The following is a 24,491-nucleotide window of genomic DNA, read 5'->3' as shown; positions in this document are numbered from 1 at the left end:
TGGGCTTGTTCCCAATGGCCAGCCTGGGTGTTCACGTCTATAGCGTCTTTTGTCTGGTCTCCCTTAGTATAAAGCTCCTCAGCAATCTGTAGTTGACGAGAGGTAGATACAAAAGTCAGAGCAACAGACTTAAAGCAGCTTCAACAAGGAAAGAACAAACCTCAGTTGGGATGGTGGAGAGCCTGAGACATGACCTTATAGTAATAGAGAAGAAAAGATGAGTATGGGTGTCTCATATACTCTACCATTTAAAAAGAAAGACCAGCCCCAAACAGTACGAGAACAAGACAGTGGAATTCAAAAGGGGCTCACGTTCCTGCAATGCAAAGCAATTTTATATTGTAACTATGTTAGAGTTAGACTTATTCATGAAGAATCACTCATGCTGGCTAGAACAGAGCTAGAGACTCACTTTATATATCTGGGGTGAAGGGAGGTATCTGTGTCACGCTGGAATGAAACTGGGAAAGTGAACTGTTCTTTTCTCATTCAAGGTGGTGATGCTATCTGGGGCCCAGAAAGAAGGATCAGGTGAACTGGCCTCCACTTCCTGTTTTGGGTTCTCTCACTGTTATCCTCTACTGCACCACCTCATGCTGCGGAAAGGACTCTCCCTCACCTCATACTCCTGAAGAGATGCATAGTGTTGGGCACGAGAGGATAGTATTTCGATGCAGTGTTCCAGTCCTGTAGATCTAATATATAAATTGCCTTCTTCCACTGGCGGGCACCCAGGGCGGCCTCAATTGCCTTAATGGAGCACCTGGCAAAGCTGAGAAAGATACAAATATGTAGGCTGAAAGATGAAGATGAATGGAGGTAAAGGGACCCCTTAAGCACACTTCCACCTACATTTTGAGATCTCTTCTTTTCAGCCTCGGTGTCCTTACTGGCTCCACTGCCCCTCACTTCACACCCAAATGTCCTTTACACTCCCATACTCCCATACCTGGCTTCGATGTAGTGATTAATGGCTGCATCAAGCTGCTTCTGCTGCACCAGGTGGTCCCCCCATGCCTCCTCTAGTTTCACCACCTCCACTGGGAAGGCCAATCGAGCCAGCTCTACCACTGCCAGGGAGAGAAAAGGTGCTCAGCCCAGACTTCCAGGGGTGGACCTCAGGAAAAAGGTAGGACAGGGAGATGAAGCATGGAGTGAGATGGGGTGGTGAGAGGGGAGAAATGCAGAACTGGAGCCAGGCAACCTGAACACATGCACCAAGAGGTGCTGGAGAGACAGATGGGCAAGAGTCTACAACAGTAAAGGATGGCTTATAGGTGGCTAGTACCTTTCATGAATGTGTTCCCTTTACTGTAGCACTCCAGGGCCTGCTGTGGATTGTGAATCTTCTCAAAGAGATCACCTGCCTGTTAACACATAACACATTACTGTGGTACCCCTACAACACAAAGAATCAAGTATTAGCTCCAAAAACAAGGGAACACTAGCAGTCAGGAAGCGCTCTGTGCCCTGAGACTCCTCTGGACGGGAGAAGGGTCCTGAGATCTGGAGATAAGGGCTAGGAAGAGGAAGTGAGCATACCCTTTCGAAGAGTTCCCCTTGATAAGGGCTGCAGTGATGTGTTCTACCAGCTCTGTGTTGGCTAGCAGTTCCTCTCAGGACACCACCAGCCGAGCAGCTTTGGCAGGGAGCCCAGCTTTGAGGTAGAGGCTGATGGCTGCTAGCCCATCTCCTTGGCTCTCCTGTAGTTCACCTGCTTGCTCCTTCTGCTGTGTGTCCATCAGCCACTGGTAATAACTCCGGCATAGATTCTCCAGGGCTGGGTGCCCCTGGACACGCAGAGGAGAACTAGAAGTCACATCCTCCTTCCTACCCTTGTGCCTCCCATGCTTCTCCAATCCCTCTGTAACAAGGGAAATCCTCCTGGGTCAGCAGTATCCTAACTCCTCACCACATCAAGTCCAAGCCCCAACCCTGTTCTGCTTTCTATGGCCTCCTTGACAAAAGAAGGTTTTTGAAATTGGCAGAACCAAATTCTGAACAACTGTGGAGAAGTCAAAACAGGTACCTTGGCTTCAGCCACAACAATACACTCATCTGAACGGTGTAGCTCCTGGTACATGCCCATGGCCTCCTCCACAGCGTTCTAGGGGAAACAGCCAGAGCAGAGAGGATGACAGAAGGATATGAAGATCAGAAAGCAGCAAGTTCTCCTCAGCCTGGCTAAGATGCCAGCACGTGAGGACCAAAATCCTTACCTGTTAACTACTAGACCAACAAAAATATTGGGAAACTAAAAGAAGCTTAAGCTTCAGGGCTCCTTATTTACACAGGCCCTTTACAAGGCAACTGTTCTTTGTTTTTGAGATGTAGTCTTGCTCTGTCGCCCAGGCTGGAAGGCAGGGGTGCGATCTCGGCTCACTGCAACCTCTGCTTCCTAGGCTCAAGCGATTCTCCCGCCTCAGCCTCCCAAGTAGCTGGGATTACAGGCGTGTGCCACCATGCCTGGCTAATTTTTTTATTTTTTATTTTTAGTAGAAACGGGGTTTCACCATGTTGGCCAAGCTGGTCTTGAATTCCTGACCTCATGTGATCCACCTGCCTCAGACTCCCAAAGTGCTGGGATTACTGGTGTGAGCCACCAGGCCCAGCCTAAGGCAACTGTTCTTAAAGAGAGTTCCTCAAATTGTATAAGCTTCCAGCCACAAACAAAACCTGGATCTACCCCTATGCACAAGAATTGCAAAGACAGGCTCTGGACTAGAGGGGAGGTGGCAGACTGCTTATGAAAGAAAGAAGTAATCAAAGGCCCAAGAAGGAAGTTTGTCTAGAAAAGTAACGACTAACACAAGAGGAGGAAATTAAGGAAAGGGTAAAATTAACTATATAAACCTCTCTGAAAGTTTCCCCCAAAGCTTTGGAAACCTAGATCACCAGCACACTTTCCTTCCTTGAGTTTGCACCCCCTTTTCCCTTTTTTTCCCTCATATCCCCCACCCTCTCATCCTGTCCCTCTTTTCCTGTTACCTGTTCCAAAAAGATCACTTCAGCCAGTTTGTGGTTCTTTCCAGCATGGCTAGACGTGCTCGGACCTGATAAAAGTCTGTCCCTTCTCTGCCCTGTGGGGAAAAGGAGGTTCTGGTTTTTCTGCAGGTGCTGCCGTTCTGTCTGTGAGGGCTGAGACTGGAAGGCCAGAAGGATGTAGAAAATAAAAGACTTGGGAAGGTACAACACTTCATGGAGCTTAAAGGTTTGAGGTTTAGCAGCAATTATGACATGGTCTGACTGGCGGGTAGAAGTGGGGTGGGCAGGGTAAAGGAAACTAGGAATGGCTGGAAAGCTAGAAATCATGGGGCCGAATACTACGAGAAATCAGTTTGGGAGACGGAATGAATCAGGAGCATAATACTTGCATGTTCCTGGGATACTTGATCTGCAGTCTCATTGGTCTCATGCAAGCATCGAGCTTTTGGTACTTGGCCCAAAGCACAAAAGCACCTACAGCATGGAAGCAAAGACATTAATATATTATTATTACGGAATCGTCATTAATTCATTGGTCCAGCAAATACAAATTGATGTGCATCTATGATGTGCCAGGCAGTGTGCTTGTCACTGGAGACAGCAGAAAAGGGAAGATGAGGGCCTTGCTCTCAGAGAACGTGCATTCTAGTGGAAAGAAATAATTAGTAAAAGTAGAGATAATAAAAAATAAAATAATGTAATATTATAGATCAAGCTTGTTCAACCCATGGCCCAAGGTGGCTTTGAATGTGGCCCAACACAAATTCATAAACCTCATGAGATTTTCTTTTTATTCTTTTCTTTTTCTTTTTTTTTAAGCTCATCAGCTATCATTAGTGTTAGTGTATTTTATGTGTGGCCCAAGATGGTAATTCTTCCAACGTGGCCCAGGGAAGCCAAAAGATTGGATGTCCCTGTTATAGTGACTGAAGGGGCCACTTTAGTTGGTAGTTGGAGAAAGTCTCCCTGATGAACTGATTTGAGCTGAAACCCGAATACAAGAAAAAGCCAGTCGTGGCAGGATGGGCAAAAGTAATTCCTGAGAGGGAACAGCTAGTGTAAAGGCCCTATAGCAGGTATGAGCTTGGCACGCTCACAGAGCCCGAAGGATGCCAGTGTGGTTGGAGACTAATGGGCAAGTAGGGGGCTGGCATGAGAAGGAAGCAGAGGCCAAAAAACTTCAGGGCTAAGGCCACACAAGGAGTTTGGGTTTCATACCAAGTAAAAGAGTAAGCTATTGGAAGGTTCCAGTCATGAAAAAGACACAATCTATGTTTAAAAAAATTACCTCAGCTGCTCTGAAATGAACAGATGGTAGGGCTACAAGAAACAGTATCAGTAAGACTAATTAAGAGGCTGTGCAATATTGCAGGTGGGAGATGGCAGTGGTCTGCGCTAGGATGGAGACATCAGGATGTGTTATGAAGAGAGTCCTTAGGACTTGCTGATCATCTATCTACATGTGGGAAGTATGGGGAAAATGGGATCAAGGATGATTCCCAGCCAAAATGGCAGCAGGTGACATTTATTGAGCACTTTGCCCAGATTCTCTCATCACTCCTTCACCACCAATATCCTTACCATCTTCTTTATCATCATATGAAGCAAATATTATTATTATCCCTATTCTACACAGAGAAAATAAAGAAGCCAAGGTGTGGAAAGTCAAATAACCTCTCTAAGGTAATACAAGTTAGTAACTGGAAGCAAGATTTGAACTCAAGGAGTCTGGAGTCCCAAGTTTGTCCTATTAACTATACTCCGATACTAAACGTGGATTATACACATATGCATGGGTTGAAGGGTATGATTAGTAAAACATGTTAAGGGAAACCTAATTACAAGAAGGGGCAGTAAAAACAACAGAAGATATACTCTTGTTTTTTGACTTTTTTTCTTTTTGAGATAAGGTCTCACTCTGTCACCCAGGCTGGAGTGCAGTGGTATGACCTCAGCTCACTGCAACCTGTGCCTCCTAGGTTCAAGCAATTCCTGTGCCTCAGCCTGCTGAGTAGCTGAGACCACAGGTGTGCACCACCCTACCCGGCTAATTTTTGTATTTTTAGTAGAGTTGGGGTTTCGCCATGTTGGCCAGTCTGGTCTCAAACTCCTGGATCAAGTGATCCCCCTGCCTCGGCCTCTTAAAGTGCTAGGATTACAGGCATCAGCCACTGTGCCTGGCCAAGACATACCCTTATAATCTAGGATGGGAGAGTGTTTGGAATATTGTAATGCAGAAAGGCTCTATGTTATTTGCTGGCAGTGGGAAGGGAAGCAGTGCCTTAACACTGGGTTGGAGCAGCCCACAGGGAAAGTACTCATGCATCCCTCCTAGCTGCCTGGACCTCTGTTCTACACCTCACCTCTCCGCAATGTGTAGTTGCCTTGCCTCTAGCACCAGTTTACTCAAGGTTTTCCACATTGCCTCTGTTTCTGGGGTCATTTCCAGAGTCTCTAAGAAGGCTGCTGCCCTGGAAAGGGAAGGAAGCAAAGCAAAAGGAATGAGGGACGAGTCAGGAAGACACAGCAGAAGACTGGTGATAAGGCAAGGGAAGGGGCAAGGGCCATTTTTGTCTCATCTCCTCCCAGGATCACTGGATCCTTATCAGTTTTGGCTGGTTTTACACCCCGCCCCAGGTCCTCCCCTCTCAGAATCAGACTCTCCCACCACCTCACTGGTTATTGGCCAGCCTCTCACCGGGTGTAGTTGCCATCATCAATGGCTATTCCAAACTCGATGAGGCCTTCATCCAGTGTGTAGGCAACAGTAGTCACACCTTCCATCACCATCACCTCGGTCTTTCCCCCGCCCCGCTCCAGACCTATAACATCACCCTGTAAAAGTTCATCCCCCAACCCCACCCCAATTTCAGCTTGGTTTCCACTGAATCGATTGTAGAACAGACCCACCACTATCCAACCCAGCGTTCAAGAGTCACAGCAGCCCTGATTTTCCTAACATTTTAGTCTCTCTCAAGCATAAAAAAATATTTATAGCAATATCCTTGGGTTAAAGTATGCTCCTAACTATGACAGCACCAATTGCCGGAGGTACAAAGTGTGGCATCCACTTCTGCTTTTTCCAGCAGTACCATAAGAGTAGATATTCTTAAGGGTTCTCTTGTTAAAATACAACTTGAACCTGGAACATACTTTTTAATGCATTGCTTGGGCTTACTTGAAGAAATCACTAAGAATGTTCCCTACCCATATTCTACCCTTCTCTCTCAAAAAAAGACAGAAAGAAAAAGATCAATAAGCAAAATCCTGAGCAAGAAAAACAGGAAAGTGAGCAAATGGGAAAGGTACAGTTGTCCTGAATGCAAATGGAGTGTCAGGAGAATAAACCTCAGGCCCTCCAGCAGGATGGGGAGGCTGAATTTGAGAATCCTTAATTAAACCTGGGACCCACTCTTTAGTAAAGGCAACAAAAGTAATGGTTACAGATCATTAATATGCCTGATTTCCGCAGAAGCAAGACCAGATCATCACTGGAGGAGAACATATCCATCTTAGGCCCTCAGGATTCCAAAAGAATACATTCAAAGTAACTTGAGCTCACAATTTAAAAAAAAAAAATACAAGGAAACAAACCACTAGGAAAGAATAAGTAGTAACTATAAACAACAGTTTTAGACCTTCAAGAATTTCAGATACTAAAAATAACAGTCAAAGGCTGGGCTCAGTGGCTCATACCTGTAATCCCAGCACTTTGCGAGACCAAGGTGGGAGGATCAATTGAGCTCAGGAGTTCAAGACCAGCCTGGACAACAGAGCAAGACCTCATCTCTACTGGAAAAAAAAAAAAAAAAAAGGAATTAGCCAGGTGTGGTTGCATGTACTGGTAGTCCCAGCTACTCAGGAGGCTGAGGTGAGAGGATAATTTGAGCCCAGGAGTTTGAGCCTGCAGTGAGCTGTGATCATGCCACTGCACAGCCTGGATGACAGACTGAGACCCTGTTTTTTGTTTTAAAAAGCTTAGTTATGGAATATAAAGTGATTATTTATGAAATACCTAAATATCTTAAAAGATGAAATGAAAAATTAAGCAAGGAATAAGAAATTATCCATATGGCCAGACAGACTGGAGAAATCAAATAAAGAAAAATTTAATGTTTGAGGTAAAAAACTCAATGGACAGTTTAAACAGCAGATTAGACAATGATGAAAAGCAAATTAATGAATCAAAACAGATCTAGAGAAATTACCCAGAGGCCAGATGCAGTGGCTCATGGCTGTAATCCTGGCACTTTGGGAGGCTGAGGCGGGAAGATTGCTTGAGCCCAGGAGTTTTAGACCAGCCTGGGAAACATACTGAGAACATATCTTTACAGAAAATTGGTGGGGGGGAGGGAAGCTGGGCGTAGTATCATACACCTGTAGTCCCAGGTACTCGGCCAGCTGAGATAGGAGGATAGCTTGAGCCTGGGAGGTCAAGGCTACTGTGAGCTAAGATCACGCCACTGCATTCCAGCATGGGACAACAGAGCGAGACCCTGTCTCCAAAAAAAAGAAAAAAATAATTATCCAGAATAGAGCATGGAGCAGGAAGAAAGAAAGTAAGTATGAAAGAGAAGTTAAAAATGCAAAACAAGAAATCTAACATTTGCCTAACTCGAGTTCTGATGAAGAGCCTAGAGAATGGCTGAGGAGAAGCAATGTTCAAAGAGATAATGACTAAGAAACTTCCAAGAGTGATGAAAATATGTGTATTCATAAACACAGGAACACAATCTATACTAAGCAGGATAAATGTGAAAATTTTATATCTAGACACATCATAGTGAAACTTCAAAACACCTGAGAAAAAGAGAATTTTTTTTTTCTGAGAGAGGGTCTCACTCTTTCACTCAGGCTGGAGTGGAGTGGTACAACTTTGGCTCACTGCAACCTCTGCCTCCCAGGTTCGAGTGATTCTCATGCCTCAGCCTCCTGAGTAGGTGAGATTACAGACACGCACCACCATGCCTGGCTAATTTTTTTTATTTTTAGTAGAGACAGGGTTTCTTCATGTTGGCCAGGCTGGTCTCAAACTCCTAGCCTCAAGTGATCCACCCATATGTGCCTCCCAAAGTGCTGGAATTACAGCATAAGCCACTGTGCCCAGGCCTAAAATAGAAGACTTTAAAAGAAACCAAAGAAAAAAAAACAGATCACCTGTACAGAAATGGCTGCTGTTAAATTTCTCACAACAGCAATGGAAATCAATTAATGAGACAACATTTACAAATTAAGAAAAATTAACTGTCAATCTAGAACTGGGTACTGAGTCCAAGCATCTTTTTAGAATAAAGGCTAAATAAAAACATTTTCAGATAATCAAAAACTGAGAATTTACCATCCTTCACTGAAGAAACTTCAATAAGTCTGGGTGCTGTGGTTCACTTTGGGAGACTAAGTGGGGGTGGGTCACTTGAGGTCAGGAGTTTGAGACCAGCCTGGCCAACATGATGAAACCCATCTCTATTAAAAGTACAAAAATTAGCCAGGGGTGGTGGCACATGCCTGTAATCCCCGCTACTTGGGAGGCTGAGGTGGGAGAACCACTTGAACCTGGGAGGTAGAGGTTGCAATGAGCCGAGATCATGCCACTGCACTCCAGCCTGGGCAACAGAGTAAGACCCTGTCTCAAAAAACAGAAAGAGCCGGGCGTGGTGGCTCACGCCTATAATCCCAGCACTTTGGGAGGCCGAGGCGGGTGGATCACGAGGTCAAGAGATCGAGACCATCCTGGTCAACATGGTGAAACCCTGTCTTTACTAAAAAATACAAAAATTAGTTGGGCATGGTGGCGCATGCCTGTAATCCCAGCTACTCGGGAGGCTGAGGCAGGAGAATTGCTTGAACCCAGGAGACGGAGGTTGCGGTGAGCCGAGATCGCGCCATTGCACTCCAGCCTGGGTAACAAGAGCGAAACTCCATCTCAAAAAAAAAAAAAAACAGAAACAAAAAACTTCTCAGTAATATTCTCTGAGAAGAGGAAAAGTCATTCCAGAGGGAAGACTGGCATTGCAAAAAGAAAAGGTAAACAAAGGAACTGGTACCATGATGGTAAATCGAAATGAATTCTGTCTTATAAAATAACCAGGCAGGACTCAGTGGCTCATACCTGTAATCCCAGCTCTATGGGAGGTCAAGGCAGGTGGATCACCTAAGGTCAGGAGTTCAAGACCAGCCTGGCCAACATGGCAAAACCCTGTCTCTAATAAAAATACAAAAATTGGTCAGGCATAGTGGTGGGCACCTGTAACACCAGCTACTTGGGAGGCTGAGGCAGGAAAATCCCTTGAACCTGGAAGGCAGAGGTTGCAGTGAACCTAGATCACGCCACTGCACCCCAGCCTTGGTGACAGAGAGACTCCGTCTCAAATAAAATAAAATAATCATGCCTAACTTTGGGGACAAAAGATTAGAACCAAAATACCAGTAAACAATGATACAGGGAAAGAGATGAAAGTTAAAGTCTTGGCTGGGTGTAATGGCTCACGCCTGTAATTCCAGCACTTTGGGAGGCTGAGGTGGGTGGATCACAAAGTCAGGGGTTCAAGACCAGCCTGGCCAACATGGTGAAATCCTGTCTCTACTTAAAAATACAAAAAATTAGCTGAGCATGGGGGCACGTACGTGTAATTCCAGCTACTCAGGAGGCTGAGGGAGAAGAATTGCTCAAACCCGGGAGACAGAGGTTGCGGTGAGCCGAGAGCGCGCCATTGCACTCCAGCCTGGGCGACAGAGCGAGACTCCATCTCAAAAACAAACAAACAAAAAAATCTGCAATGCAAATAACTACCAAAGTCTATACAAACATATGCAAAGAATTCCTTCAAATCAATAAGGAAGACACACTCTGATTTAAAAAATGGGTAAGAGATAGGAACTAGCAATATAAATGTTCATTAAGTATTACACATGAAATTAATATAATGAGATACAATTTTATGTATATCATGTTTAAGCCAAATTATGAACTCAGGCAATTTCAAGTATTACAGAGGATGTCAGACAATAGAAACTCTTAACTGCTGGTGGGAATATAAATTGGTATAACTTCTTTGGAGAAAAGTGTTTTGGAAATATTTAGTGAAGTTGAAGACACAGCTCCTCTATGATTTAGCAATTCCATTCTAGATACGGAGCTTGGAGAACTGAATCACTGTAATAGTGAAAAATGAGCAACTTAAATTCCCATCGATAAGAGAGAACATATAAAATGATTCAAGGTAAATATAACAAAATGTTAGGATTTGACAGAACTCGGTATGGATAAACAAGTGATACTATCGTTTTTAAAAAATTGATTTTAAGTGGAAAGCTTCATAAATTTGTGTGTCATTCTTGTACGGGGCCATGCTAATCTTCTCTTTATCATTCCAATTTTAATACGTGTGCTGCCAAAGCAAGTAAAATATCATTATTATTAATAGTTAACATTTATTAAGTGCTTACTATATTCCAGGCATAAGAAGTGTATTTCATATGAAGTAGTACTATTTTTATCCCTACTTTGTAGATGAGGAAATTAGGATATAGAAAGATGAAGTAAGTTCTTAAGATCACACAGGTAGAGAAGTGGGATGGTATGACTCCAGAGCCCTATTCTTTTTTTAAAAATAAAGACAAGGTCTCACTATGTTGCCTAGACTGGTCTCAAACTCTTGAGCTCAAGCAATCTGCCTGCCTCAGCCTCCCGAAGCGCTGGGATTACAGGCATGAGCCACTGTGCCTGGCCCAGAGCTCCATTTTCAACAGCTATATTGTATAGGTAATGCTATTCTCTATATTACTTTTATGCTTGAAACATTTCACAATACAAATATTAACATATAAGATTTATAAATGTGAATATTTGTGAAATGCAAATAAAGTTTCTATCATTATTAGTTACTAATGATAAACTATACAAAAAAATAAGACCTCTTCCAGTTCTAACAATCTATGATTCTATGAACTCTAAACAGGAAAATTCATAAATTTAATGGGTCTTCTCTACCACTCACAATTTGCTAACCCTAAGATATATGTCCAGAGAACATGAATAATTATATAGACGTTTGGGTTTTTTTGTTGCTTTCTTTTTGTTTGAAGAGACGGGGTCTTACTCCATCATCTAGGCTGGAGTGCAGTGGCACAATCATAGCTCACTGCAGCCTTCAACTACTGGGCTCAAATGATCCTCCTGCTTTGCCCTTCCAAAGTGCTGGGATTACGAGCATGAGCAACTGCGCTGGGCCTGCACCTTTGTATTTATATCTAGATATCTAGGTACAGATGTATACATATCGACTTAAACATTTCATATATCCACTGCACGTGTGGGGTTACTATTTACCTGCTGCTTCTCAGATTCCTACATTCCCTACTGAACACAATCCTGTGGTATAAAAGTGTGATATAAACATCTATTTTGTTATTAAAATTATGAGAGAGTCTCACTCACCTATAGCAATACTCTTAATATCAACAAGATAAGTCAATTTCTTATGATCTTCCGTTCCTCGCTGACACCGCTCATTAATACGAACACTGAAACATGAAGGGTGAGGTAAGGCAAAATGGGCTTAGGTAGTTGGGATGTTTATTAAAGGCTCTGAAGTACCACATGGGATGAAGCTTTTATTTATTTATTTGGTTGCCCCAGCTGGAGTGCAGTGGTGTGATCACGGCTCACTACAGCCGTGATCTTGACTTCCCAGGCTCCAGGTGATTCTCCCACTTCAGCCTCCTCAGTAGCTGGGACTACAGGTGTGTGCCAACGTGCCTGGATAATTTTTTGTATTTTTAGTAGAGAGGGGATTTTACCATGTTGCCCAGGCTGGTCTTGAACTCCTGGACTCAAGTAATCTGCTTGCCTCAGCCTCCCAAAGTTCTGGGATCATAGGCATGAGCCACCATGCCTGGCTGAAGCTTTTAGATTAACTGGAGGATACAGAACTTAGGAGTCCAAAAGGAATTTTCTGGGTTTCAGGGATTCAGAAAATCTTGTGAGCTTACCTGATGAGGTGGTGGTTCACGAATTCAGTGCATACAGAACCCAAGGTGTCCTTATTCCCATAGTCCACCAGGGTTAGCTCTCCGGCATTGAAGATCATGCATACCTGGGAAAAATGGAGTTGTTCTACGCTGGAAAGGCTACATGAAGAAAAAGAGATGTGCGAGGTATACTGTCAATTCAAGGTGACTCCCACTTTTCTCCTTGTTCTCCTACCCTGCCAATTTCATCCTCCCTGTTTCTTTATCTGCTGTTTCCCTATCCCTTGCAACTTGCCATCTTTATGACACAGAAGCTAGAAGGAGGCTTATGGAGATGGTGATGGTGAATCAAGCTCTACTCACATTCTCATTTTCAAAGAAATACTTCTCTGGTGGCTCACGCCTGTAATCCAAGAACTTTGGAGGCCAAGGCGGGCGGATCACCTGAGGTCGGGAGTTCAAGACCAGCCAGACCAACATGATGAAACCTCGTCTTTATAAAAAAAAAATAAAAAATAAACCCTGAGGCGGCGCACCAGGCCCCAGCAGTGCTCTATCCTGCTCGGGGCGCTGCAGCCCCGGCGTCCCATGACTAGCGAGCTGGACATCTTTGTGGGGAACACGACCCTTATCGACGAGGACATGTATCGCCTCTGGCTAGATGGTTACTTGGTGACCAACGCAGTGGCCCTGCGGGTGCGCTCGGGAATCCTGGAGCAGATGGGCTCCACGGCAGCAGTGCTGCAGAGCGACACTATGGACCGCTACCGCACCTTCCACATGCTGGAGCGGCTGCTGCACGCACCGCCCAAGCTATTGCACCAGCTCATCTTCCAGATCCTGCCCTCCCGACAGGCGCTACTCATCGAGAGGTACTATGCCTTTGACGAGGCCTTCGTTCGGGAGGTGCTGGGCAAGAAGCTGTCCAAAGGCACCAAGAAAGACCTGGATGATATCAGCACCATAACAGGCATCACCCTTAAGAGCTGCCGGAGACAGTTTGACAACTTTAAGAGAGTCTTCAAGGTGGTAGAGGAAATGCGGGGCTCCCTGGTGGACAATATTCAGCAGCACTTCCTCCTCTCTGACCAGTTGGCCAGGGACTATGCAGCCATCGTCTTCTTTGCTAACAACCGCTTTGAGACAGGGAAGAAAAAACTGCAGTATCTGAGCTTCGGCGACTTTGCCTTCAGCGCTGAGCTCATGATCCAAAACTGGACCCTTGGAGCCGTCGACTCGCAGATGGATGACATGCACATGGACTTAGACAAGGAATTTCTCCAGGACTTGAAGGAGCTCAAGCTGCTAGTGGCTGACAAGGACCTTCTGGACCTGCACAAGAGCCTAGTGTGCACTGCTCTCCGGGGAAAGCTGGGCGTCTTCTCTGAGATGAAAGCCAACTTCAAGAACCTATCCCGGGGGCTGGTGAATGTGGCCACCAAGCTGACCCACAATAAGGATGTCAGAGACTTGTTTGTGGACCTTGTGGAGAAGTTTGTGGAACCCTGACGCTCTGACCACTGGCCACTCAGCGACGTGCAGTTCTTCCTAAATCAGTATTCAGCGTCTGTCCACTCCCTCGATGGCTTCCGACACCAGGCCCTCTGGGACCACTACATGGGCACCCTCCGTGGCTGCCTCCTGCACCTCTATCATGACTGAGACCCCTCCCACCACCCCACCCACACTGACAATAAAGTTGCCCTGAGTTTGGAAAAAATATAAATAAATAAAAAATAAAAAAAGAAATACTTCTCATTGCCACCAGACCCCTGCCAGTCTATCTGTAAAGGAGAAGACTTAAGAAGCAATGTGGATAATTACCCAAGACAACGCCAAAAGAATGGCAGGTTGGGAAGCAGAAGGACCATATTTAGGGAGGCTTTGGCACTACACAAAAGGGGTGCTGTATCAGAATTTGCTCTGATCCCTGAGAGGAACCAGAGAGATGTTTCTAAGAGATGGCATCAAAATAGTCCAAAGATGGTGATTCATACTCTGGAACTGTAAACCTCCTGGGTCTCCTTCCCTGAAACAAGGTTCCCTACACCAGAATGTTGAACCTTCACATGGAGATCTTACCCCTAGGGATTTTGGGTCCCCACAAGTATTAAGCCAAGATGCCCCATTCCCCACCCTGCCCTCAGTTTTAGTTCCTACCTCACTAAGGCGATTAGTGTTCAGGTCCCCCAGCAGCAGTGTGTCTGACGTGTGGGCCACCAAGTAACGCTCCTTTCCCAGGATTTTCACCTCTTCCACCTCATAGCCATAGTGGGACTTGAGCACCACTCGGGTTCCCGATGACAGGTTCTTCACAATCACCTTGGTAAAGGACAAGTCTGAGCCCCTTAGGCTTCCCCAGCCCAAAAGAAGGGTGAACAACCATGCCCTTCGCCCACCTCCACAGTCTAAACAAAGCTAATATCTTGTTCCTCCCTCAGCCTAGGATATTGTTGATAGTAATGGTACCTTACGTTTATATGGGGATTTACTATTTATGAAATGCTTTCCTATGTTATCCATTTTGATGCTTATAATTTATGTCATTCTGAAAGTTCCACTGGGTAAAACCAATCACTCTATGTTTTCATAGTCTTGGTATGAACCTTATATATCACTGATCACAGTATACATATTGATCTATTGACTGAGTGACAGGGTCTCACTATGTTGCTTAGGCTGGCCTTGAACTCCTGGGTTCAAGCAATCCTCCTGCCTCCACCTCCTGAGTAGCTGAGGCTACAGGCATGTGCCACTGCATCTGGCTAATATTATTTTTTGATATGTCTGTGTCCTCTGTTATAATGATCCCCTTGATCCAAGGGACAATGTCTTAAAGATAATTATCTGTGTTATCCCAATGCCTAACACTGCTGACACATAGTAGAGAATAAATACATGTTTCTGGAAAGAACAAAAGAATGAAGAAACCAGTGTATAAAAAGTGAAAGGACAGAGGTAGAAAAAGAGCAGAGTGGGCTCAGGAACTGAGAAATTAGCTTGCGACATCAAATAAGTAAGCTCAGAGGCCTTAAAACAACAGAGTTCACATTTATAATCCTGTTTATCAAACTGCCCAGTTGACAGTGTATAGGCAGTAAAGTTTTAAACCAGGAAAGCATAAGTGGCAATCTCTGCACACCTTAAGCTTGATGCTTAAAAGTTTTCTTACAATAAGCTGCAGGAACCACAGCAGGAAAGATACCACGGTGTTGCCCTGACATATTCTGTTGCCCAGAACAGCTCTTCCAGAGGGACGAAGATTAAATTTGACACTATGGCTGTGGCCAGAAGGCAGGGAAATGTTAGATATATATCAGGATGAATGAGCTATGCAAGGTCTCAGTGCAGTAGGCTACCATCCTGCTTACCTGGCTAGGTCCCACATACATCAGCTCAAACTTGTTCTTGCAAATGCTCCTTCAGAGGCAGCAGTCAAACTATTCCACCCACCACACAGTGTGCCCTAGAAGGGAAAGTGACAGCATTAAAGGTCACACACATAGTACACTGGCATGGGGAGAGTATCCACAGACATCCTCAACACCTAGGCTCTAGAGTCTAGAGAACGGTTGGCAGTAAAAGAGCTGGCAGTTTTTGGAAGTACCAAAAGGAAACGGGCTACAATCATTGGACTCAAGGGCATCACATATTAATGGGATAAAAGGGAGAAATTAGCCCTGCCTACACACAATATTTGTTCCTTTTGTGACCTCCAATAAAGTATGAATTTCTTCTTCCTGCCTTTAACACCAGAATTTTAGGTTAGGGTCAAAAGGAAAGAGGAGATTCTCTAGTGTCAGGGGAGAGTGCTTTAGGATAAGGCAGGATTATTTTCTAGTTCGGTGAAAGTCACTGATCCAGAAAGGGATTACTAGTAACACACCACACAGAGCCATGAGACATCCACTTCCAGGCCAAGGCAGTGATGGTGTATAAATTGGCAATCTGCCTGGGCTTTGCCTCTTCCCAGATGCTTCTTTGAGGGCTCCAGTTGAACACCCGAAGCCTGAAATAAAGTATGTGGCTTTTAGAAGAGATCGAGGCTAAGCTAAAGGGTGTAAATGAGCTGATAACCAAAGGAAATTAGTCTTGCTATATCAGAAAAGAATGGAAATAAAAAGAACACACAAGCTAGGCAGCCTATCAGGAGGGGACACAAAGGTGCACAGGAAGTAAGCTGGGAAAATCAAGGCAAAACTAAAACAGAATAAGAGTGAGGGGAGCAGAGAAAACAAAAAGATCAGGGCAGGTGAGAAAAATGAGCTGTTAGGAGAAAATAATATGCAACAAGGAGATAAATGGTAGGAGGCAGTGAAGAAAGAACAGAACACAAGGAGACATAAGATTGAAGGGGATAGAAAGACAGGACTGACAAAGCTGGGGTTAAACACATGCCAGAGAAGTGATGAGACCTGGGACATTGCTGTTTATCTGCTGCTCCATCATTCATTCACTCATTCACCAAACATCTGAGCATATCTTGAATATATTTAGCATACAGATGCTAGTCTAGGCACTGGAGATAAAAGGATGAATAATAAGCCCCCTTCTCAAGGACTCTTTGATTTAACCAGATAGATGCAAACAACAAACTGTAATATGATGTGAGAAACTCTAAGCAGTCTCAAAGCGGGCAATGGAAACAGAAAATAGAGATGAATTCTGCTGTGGAAGCGCAGGGAGAGGCACAGAGACAAAACAAGAGCACAGGACATCTGGAACTGCCTGCACACCCATGGATGGTGGGAGCAGGAAGAGGAAAGCGCATGAATTACAATCTGAGAATCTCTTTCAACAGACACTTGATTTTGGTCCATTCTCCCACTCTGGCTCAGAATAATTTGGCTAAAGCATAAAGCAGGGAGTGTTCACAGGGAAAGTAGGTTGAAGATAAACCTGGAAAGGGGACTCACCTGTCATGCTTCCTAGCACAACGGACTGGCCGCCAGGACTTGCTACAGCTGTGGTGAACTCCCGCTCCTGAGGGTCACGGCTATAATCAAAACTTTGTAACACGTGGCCTTCTTTTCCATAGGCTATAATCCTCCTATCACAGCCTGCAGCCATGATGCTATTGGTTGCCCATGCCAAGGCATAGGGTGGACACGGGTGGTTAACCAACTTCCCCTAAGACAGACAGAAGGAGAGGGTTTCAATCACTCTCTGAAGACTGCACCCCAGAAATTCCTCACTCTCAACACCTGATACATTCACTCTGACCATCATACCCTAAGGAAGTCTTTCTCCCAACATTTTCCCATCCCAACACATCCTAATCCTGAACTCTTCACAAACTGTCACACACACACACACACACACTCTATACAGATGCTTGTTGACCTTGTTCTCTAGAAAAACCTCAAAATGCTTGTGTATTGGAAATTTTTAATACGCACCTAGTAAAGCTCCTCCATAAAGGAGATGTCCTACACGTTAACCAACATGTCTAGGCCCACAAAGAGCATAGGGCTTCTTTTTTTAAGGAGGGTTAAATTTAATTATTATACAAGTCTTGGGTTTTTTTTGTTTTTTTTTTTGACATAGAGTCTCACTCTGTTGCCCAGGTTGGAGTGCAATGGCACAATCTCAGCTCATTTTAACCTCTGTCGGCCGGGTTCAAGTGATTCTCCTGCCTCAGCCTCCAGAGTAGTTGGGATTCCAGGTGCATGCCACCACGCCTGGCTAATTTTTGTATTTTTAGTAGAGACGGGGTTTTACCATGTTGGCCAGGCTGGTCTCAAACTCCTGACCTCAGGTGATCCACCTGCCTTGGCCTCCCAAAGTGCTGGGGTTACAGGATTGAGCCACCGTGCCTGGCTTATACAAGTAATTCTTTTTTTTTTTCTTGAGATGGAGTTCCGCTCTTGTTGCCCAGATTGGAGTGCAATGGCACGATATTGGTTCACTGCAACCTCTGCCTCCTGGCTTCAAGCGATTCTCCTGCCTCAGCCTCCCAAATAGCTGGGATTACAGGCATGTGCCACCACGCCGGCTAATTTTTTATATTTAGTAGAGATGGGGTTTCATCTTGTTTGTCAGGCTGGTCTCAAACTCTTGACCTCAGGTTATCCACCTGCCTTAGCCTCCCATAGTGCTGGGATTACAGGCGTGTGTAATTACTTGCGCCCAGCCTACAAGTAATTCTTAATGTAAATAATTCAAACAATACAGAATCATATGGAGTAAAACATGAAAGTTTCCTTTTTATCTCCCACCTTTTTCTTTTCCCCTCTCCAGAGTAAACTGTTAACACTTTTGTTCTGTAAATTTACATACATAAATATATATTATATATATTTTATGTAAATAGGAATAATTTTCAGTTTTCATTCCCCTAAGAGTTTTTATTCCCTTTGTCTCAAGGTCCCTTGCACCTGAGTCATCCCTTCTTATAAGCAGTAAGCTCCAGGCTCCTAAACACAAATCCTCTTGGTGGCCACATCCAACTTTTTCTCTGTCCCTGAGGTCTCACTCCTCTAGCCTCCTCCTTTAGTACCTCAGCCCAAATGCCTTAAAAGTCCAGCCTCCTCTAGCAGGGTTCCTGGAATTTCCTTATCCCCTATCCCACAGCATACTTTTTTTTTGAGACAGGGTCATGTTCTGTCACCCAGGCTATAGTACAGTTGTGCTATTTCAGCTCACTGCAGCCTTAACCTCCTGGGCTCAAGTGATCCTCCCACTTCAGCTTCCTAAGTAGCTGGGACTACAGGACCATGCCACCACACCTAATTTATTTATATATGTAGAAATAAAATATATATAAATATAAATATATATATATAAGTATATAAAATAAAAAATACATACATATATGTATTTTTTTTTTCTATTAGAGACAGGGTTTCACTGTGTTGCCCAGGCTGGTCTCAAACTCCTGGACTCAAGCAATCCACCCATGTCAGCCTCCCACCACATTCTTTAACAATACCTGTGACTCTCCAGAGCCTTCATCATCAAAAAGAAACACCTAATAATGGTACCATCTGCATGACCAGAGAGAATTTCTTTCCCAGAGCAACTAAAAAAGGAGAAAGGATAGAAATACAGGAAGAGATTATTCTATCTCACCAAGAAAGCCCCTTTCTCGGTCGAACACAGCCCTGTCTGTGGTTCCTGCCACCAGTTCTCCTGCCTTTCATACTATGGTCTTGCAGTCCAGACTTCCCCACAGCGCTTTCCTAACACTTCCAGACTCCTGTGATACTACTCCTCTTTACTCACTTTGTTGTCAGGCACACCACATAAGACTCTGTCCCATAGATGGTAGAGGATTTATGAGTTTTGGTGTTTGCTAAAGAACCTGAAAATGGAAAAATGGACACAACAAGTACGGTCAGGCTATTTTACATTTAACCAGGCCCTAAGAAAAAAAGAAAAAATTATCCCACAAAACTGGTCCCTATGCATTCTCCCCAGTATACAACTTGATCCTAAGAAACAGGATGAACCATATTCCTCTCTCCAGAACCATTTTCCCAACCACCCGCTCTCTTGTGTTTCCCTCTTTTACCTTCCCTTCAGCCAGTCCAAAGACAATGATGTACTCTGAGGTCCACTGCAGACAAGTGACAGCACTCTGCATGAAAGGAAATGATGAAAAAGATAACCCTATCTGTGTGGGCCAGCACATTTATAACAACTTGAACACCCCACCACACACCACCACCTCAATCCCCTATAGGGAAGGGACACAACAGGGCTCTGAGGAAGAAAGCAGGTGACCACGAGCAGCCACGAAACACCGTCCTTGCAGTAGGAAAAGTCCAGATTCAGATGTTAGAAATGCAACTCCTGCATTTCTACTATATCTACTATACAAATATATCTATTTATATATAAGTAGATAGATATATTGATATAGATGATATATATAGATATAAGTAGATACATTGATAGATGTTTGCTCATCTTAAGCTTCCAGGGACTGGACTGAACTTTATCATCTGGATGAACTTGTGGCAGATGACTTTCTTGTCACCCCTGCCAAACAAAAGCAGGGGAGCATATTTAAAACCACTTCCATAAACAAATTGCCAAACATGATGCTGAGAGAAGAGAAGAAAGAGCAGGTTTCTTCCTGGCCCACTAGTGTTTCTGACTACTTTGTAGGAGCCCTGAAAGGAGGCATATAAGGGAGCCTAAGGAGCTTCGGAGCAGTAACAAAGATGCAACATCACTCTGGGCTTCCAGGATCTCACAGGGCCTCCTGTTGACCTGGGACTGATTCCTCCAGGGATGGGATTGCAGAACATGTGGGACAGGCGAAGGTAGAAAAGCAACAACAGACTCCAGAAAGTCTCTGTCTTCAATGCCCATGCTTCACTTCTCATCCTCTTCATTTCCCCTCCCCAGAGATGCATTTCTCTTGCCTTTCCCTTCTTTCCTGAGCCATCCCATCTCCCAGTCTCTATCCTCACCAATCTTCTCCAATCTTGTAGACACAGATGATGTCAGTCTGTCCTATGGTAATTTTAGTGGAATCAGGAGAAAAAGCCATGCCCTTCACCATATAGCTAAAAGTTAAAAAAAAAAAAAAAAAAAAAAAGAAAAAGCAGTCATGAGTATACATGAAAGAGAAAAGAGAAAGAAAAAAGAAAAAAGGTACATGTGTGCTACTAAAGGGGCTTCAGGATTTATACTGAGAAAAAGGTGGGGTGCCCCATTTCCTATGCCTATGGCTAGGAGGCAGACTAGGTCTTCCAGGTTTGTATGACCCTATCAGTAGGTTAAGGTACACATGAATATACTCTTTACCTTCATGTCAGCTGGTTTGGTGGAGAATTTCTCTCTCCGTTCTCCATGTTCATCATACAGCAATACCACTCGGTCCACTGTGCAGGCAGCAAATTTGGCATTGTTCTGGGACCAAGCCATGCAGGTCACCTTTGCAGCTCCATCCTGCAGAGGCAAAGGGTAAAAACAAACCCATGTGCTGGTCTAGAATGCCAAATGCATTTCGAGCTCCATTAATTCTAGTGTAATTCTGGTCAATTTTCTTCCTGTCATGGTCCTATCCTCAAAATAAAGAGATGCCTGTGGCCCATCCTGGTCTCCAAGGCCTTCAGATCCTAGACTGTGAGAACCATGTGCTTCTAGAGACTCATATGCAAATGTACTAAGAGGCAGTGTGCTAAGTCAACTGTATCAATGAATCGCTGAAACAGCCTCCTCGTTCCCTTAGATGCCAGGTCTGCTACTGAAATAAATTCAATTCGTCTGATAAGTTTTTATCTTTAGCCATTCATTCAATTAATATTTTTTGAGCACCTTACTGATCAAGGCACTTGGCCAGGGGCTGAGAGAGAGACAAAAGCAAAACATAGATCCTGCCTCCAGGTCTAATAAGATGGTGCAAAATAGGAAAAGTCCCATTAAAGTATGTATAAAGTGCTGTAATAGTTTGGAGAAGCCTGAGAGAATTTTATGCTTAAATTATCAAAATTAAGCTTTGAAGAATGAATGCAGTTGGGAGGAAATTATCTGAGATGGGAGGAATGGCAATGAGCAAAGGCAAGTTCTGGACAAGAAACACGAATTTAGTTTATTTAAAACTATTATACCTTATAAATAATAGAACAGAAGGGGTAAGGCAAGAAAAATATACCAGCTCAGGAAGAGTCTTTGAAGCCAGGCAAAGGAGTTTGGGCTTATTTGGCAGGAAAGGGAGAGACAGTGAGAGTTCAGGATAGGGGGAGTTAAATAATTAGAGCTGAGACTCAGGATAAACAATGCCACTTGCTTTTCCTCTTACCTACCCACTTCACAGAAACCCAAGTTAGAAGTTATCTCCAGGTGAATTATTCTGACCAGACCTGACCCTTCCAACACTAGCTCTGCTCCTGTATGGTTCTGTTACTAAATGTTTCCTTCCTTGAAATCAAAACATTTATTCTGCTTTTCTTCTGCTCCAATTTTTTTTTTTTAATTACTTGGACACTAGAGTTCTTGCTTAAAACATTGACACTTTTCATTCTAAACTCGCCTATCTCCAAAGTCAGAAGTAAAAAGGTTCTTTTCACCCAAATCCTCAAACCAGAAAATAGCCACACCACCAACACTATCACCCTCTAACTCTTCATTACATTAGGTTAGAAGGGCTGAGGGCTCCTCATCAACTTTTGCTGATCCTCCTGCTTCATCGCTTTGCTCAATCCTGGACATTCAGCCCTACCTGCATCATGCCATCACCTTATTTTGAGAGACCGAAGGAGGATTTCATTTCCAGGTTTTCCATTAGGGCAAAGAAATTTTTAAATTACAGATTCAAGGGACAACTTGCTGAGCAATGAGCACAAATCTCTTTTTTTTTTTTTGCCTTCTTCAACTGAGGAGAGAGCACAACTCTCTTTTGTTCCAATTTCCTTCATTTCTTTTTTTCTTTTTTTTTTTTGGAGATGGAGCTTTGCTCTGTCCTCCCAGGCTGGAGTGCAGTGTCACAATGTCAGCTCACTGCAACCTCTGTTTCCTGGACTCAAGCAATCCTCCTGCCTCAGCTTCCCTGGGACTATAAGCATGTGCCACCATGCCCGGCTAATTTTTTTGTATTTTTGGTAGAGACGGGGTTTAACCATATTGCCCAGGCTGCTCTCGAACTCCTGACCTCAAGTGATCCACTTGCCTTGGCCTCTCAAAGTGCTGGAACTACAGGCATGAGCCACCATGCCCCGCCTATATTCTAATTTCCTTCTATTGTCCAGATGACACAGTATGTATGAAGTGAAGCCTTCCTTATTCCCATAATCAATTAATTCTCCTTTCTCTACAATATGTACCTCACTAGATTGTTTTATTAAGTGAAGCAGGGAATAAAATAATAAGAGCTTGCCTTTAACAAGTACCTACCATAGAATAGGCATTTTGATAAGTGGCTGACAGGCATAATCTCATTTTACCTCATAACACTGAGGTAGATGCTATTATTATCCCTGTTTTGCAGATGGAGGAATGAAAGCCCAAGAAGATTAAGTAATTTGCCCAAGTTCCCATACACAGTTTGTAAGTGGTAGAATCACGATTTAATTAATTAATTAATTAATTTTTGAGACAAAGTCTCACTCTGTCACCCAGGCTGGAGTGCAATCATGTCTCACTACAGCCTCAACCTCCTGAGTTCAGGAGATCCTCCTACTTCAGTGACCCCAGTAGTTGGGCCTATAAGTGCTCACTGCCACATGTGGCTAATTTAAAAATTTTTTGTAGAGGACTCCTGGGCTCAAGTGATCCTCCCACCTTGGCCTCCCAAATTGCTTGGATTACAGGTGTGAGCCACTGTGTCTGGCCAGACATCTTATTCTTACTAGCTTTGTATTATTCCGTCCTTTGAATTTTGAATGTCCTTTCCTGTTGTCTACGAGTTTTTTACACTACTTTTCAGTTTACAGTGCTCTTTTGTGTATATTACTCTATCTAACTCTTACCCAAGTCCTCTAAAGTTGCTATTAGTACTCATGTTTTCCAAATGAAGAAGCTGGTGAGTGCTCAGAGACACTGTATGATGAAGGCTAAAGTTAGAGATATCAGGTCATTTGCTTAAAGATGTGGTGGCCAGGCTGGGCAACATGGGGAAACCCCATGTCTACAAAAATAAATAAATAAAAATAAAAAAATAAAATTACGCCGGGCGTGCTATTGCACGTCTGTAATCCCAGCTACTCAGGAGGCTGAGGCAGGAGAATCGCTTGAACCCAGGTGGCAGAGGCTGTAGTGAGATCGTGCCACTGCACTCCAGCCTGGGTGACAGAGCAAGACTCAGCCTCAAATAAATTGTTAAATAAATATAGTCGTGGATCTAAAATAAGGGCAAGGTAAGAAATTAAAAAAAAAAAGTAAGAAAGTAGTGGTGGAGCAGCTAGGCCTTAAGTTCTGGTGTGCTAACTCCAAAGCTCACCCTTTCTTCACCATGTTCCAGGGCTCCTCCCCTAGGGCCCTGCCTCTCCTCAATCGGAGGAGATTGCATCTCTACCATCAGTATACACGGCTTGCACCTAAGGCGCTTTATTCAATTATGGGTAGATGTATACTCGCTGCTTACACGTGCACCTCTCCCTGTAATACGAGCCTCCTGAAGGCAGGGGCAATAAGTCGGGTGGTTTGGAATTTCTTCGAGCGCCAGCACGGGGCCGGGGCCTGTACACAACTGATGTGAATGAAATGTAGGGAAAGCTTAGCGCTGCATCTCACCTCCTGAACACTGTATCGACAGGACAGGGCCTGGGTCATCGCTATATCCTTTCCAGCCTTCTGCACAAAGTAGGAGCTCCACATCATTAAACTTCAGTTTCTTGGCACCCAGGTACTAAGACAAAAGCGAAAAAAGAAAGAACAAACTAACAAACTTCAGTTTCCCCACTTCTCTCGAAACGTAAAGAGAAAGGGAGAGGGACGGGCACGCAACTCCTCACCTGAGGGCTCAGCAGGGTCCTCAGGTGCTTCAACTGCCTGACGTGCAACTGTTGTTCAGATGCTACCGGACAGCGACAACTCTCTGGACAACCCGCCACGCAGCCGCAGCGACAGCCACTGACGCTTCTGCG

The 24,491-nt window shown here is 44.1% G+C and overlaps 2 protein-coding genes, 1 long non-coding RNA gene, 1 other non-coding gene and 1 pseudogene across 17 annotated transcripts in view; 1 reads left to right on the top strand and 4 right to left on the bottom strand.

The window, feature by feature from the left end:
- Positions 1 to 3,409, bottom strand: part of LOC105706961 (intraflagellar transport protein 172 homolog) — a 34,274-nt gene extending 30,865 nt beyond the window's left edge. For 5 of the 10 annotated variants that reach the window (XR_010337898.1, XR_010337901.1, XR_010337902.1 and 2 more), the window contains exons 1-5: positions 2,989 to 3,408; positions 2,030 to 2,107; positions 1,289 to 1,367; positions 950 to 1,070; positions 620 to 772 (exon numbers count right to left, since the gene is read on the bottom strand). Coding sequence is in view for 3 of the 10 variants with exons in the window: in XM_064363922.1 (XP_064219992.1) it covers positions 620 to 772; positions 950 to 1,070; positions 1,289 to 1,367; positions 2,030 to 2,107; positions 2,989 to 3,312 (755 nt within the window). In the remaining 7 variants the exon portion in view is untranslated. Of the gene's footprint in view, positions 1 to 619; positions 773 to 949; positions 1,071 to 1,288; positions 1,368 to 2,029; positions 2,108 to 2,988 lie in introns of all 10 variants that reach the window. The other 5 variants (XR_010337899.1, XR_010337903.1, XM_064363923.1 and 2 more) reach the window with 2 other exon arrangements.
- On the bottom strand, positions 3,356 to 20,475 carry LOC135268150 (intraflagellar transport protein 172 homolog). 5 transcript variants are annotated; one of them, XM_064363926.1, is made up of 12 exons: positions 20,376 to 20,475; positions 19,469 to 19,534; positions 19,180 to 19,258; positions 18,887 to 18,976; positions 16,872 to 17,085; positions 15,842 to 15,964; positions 15,327 to 15,421; positions 14,116 to 14,277; positions 11,977 to 12,080; positions 11,423 to 11,508; positions 6,682 to 6,774; positions 3,356 to 3,459 (listed from the first exon to the last, which is right to left on the bottom strand). In XM_064363926.1, exons 7-12 carry the CDS (start codon positions 15,345 to 15,347, stop codon positions 3,356 to 3,358), a joined length of 570 nt encoding a protein of 189 aa, XP_064219996.1. In that variant the 5' UTR covers positions 15,348 to 15,421; positions 15,842 to 15,964; positions 16,872 to 17,085; positions 18,887 to 18,976; positions 19,180 to 19,258; positions 19,469 to 19,534; positions 20,376 to 20,475. The 5 variants fall into 5 exon arrangements, with proteins under 5 accessions (XP_064219996.1, XP_064220000.1, XP_064219997.1 ...); XM_064363930.1 differs by lacking the exons at positions 3,356 to 3,459; positions 6,682 to 6,774 and adding an exon at positions 5,711 to 5,820; XM_064363927.1 differs by lacking the exons at positions 3,356 to 3,459; positions 6,682 to 6,774 and adding an exon at positions 7,003 to 7,481.
- Positions 10,284 to 10,385, bottom strand: LOC135269774 (U6 spliceosomal RNA). The gene has a single exon (XR_010338033.1). It is a non-coding gene; the product is annotated as a U6 spliceosomal RNA (small nuclear RNA).
- Positions 12,544 to 13,700, top strand: LOC105717880 (acidic fibroblast growth factor intracellular-binding protein-like; annotated as a pseudogene).
- Positions 20,476 to 20,645: 170 nt separating the features above from the next.
- On the bottom strand, positions 20,646 to 24,490 carry LOC135268110 (uncharacterized). Its single transcript, XR_010337907.1, has 3 exons — positions 24,360 to 24,490; positions 24,139 to 24,253; positions 20,646 to 20,856 (listed from the first exon to the last, which is right to left on the bottom strand). It is a non-coding gene; the product is annotated as an uncharacterized LOC135268110 (long non-coding RNA).
- Position 24,491: the final 1 nt, after the last annotated feature.

This window comes from Aotus nancymaae, unplaced genomic scaffold (assembly GCF_030222135.1).
Source record: "Aotus nancymaae isolate 86718 unplaced genomic scaffold, 86718_ANA_hifiasm-v0.15.2.pri h1tg000057l, whole genome shotgun sequence".
Classification (NCBI taxonomy): Eukaryota; Metazoa; Chordata; class Mammalia; order Primates; family Aotidae; genus Aotus; species Aotus nancymaae.
This window is presented reverse-complemented; position numbering and strand designations above follow the sequence as displayed.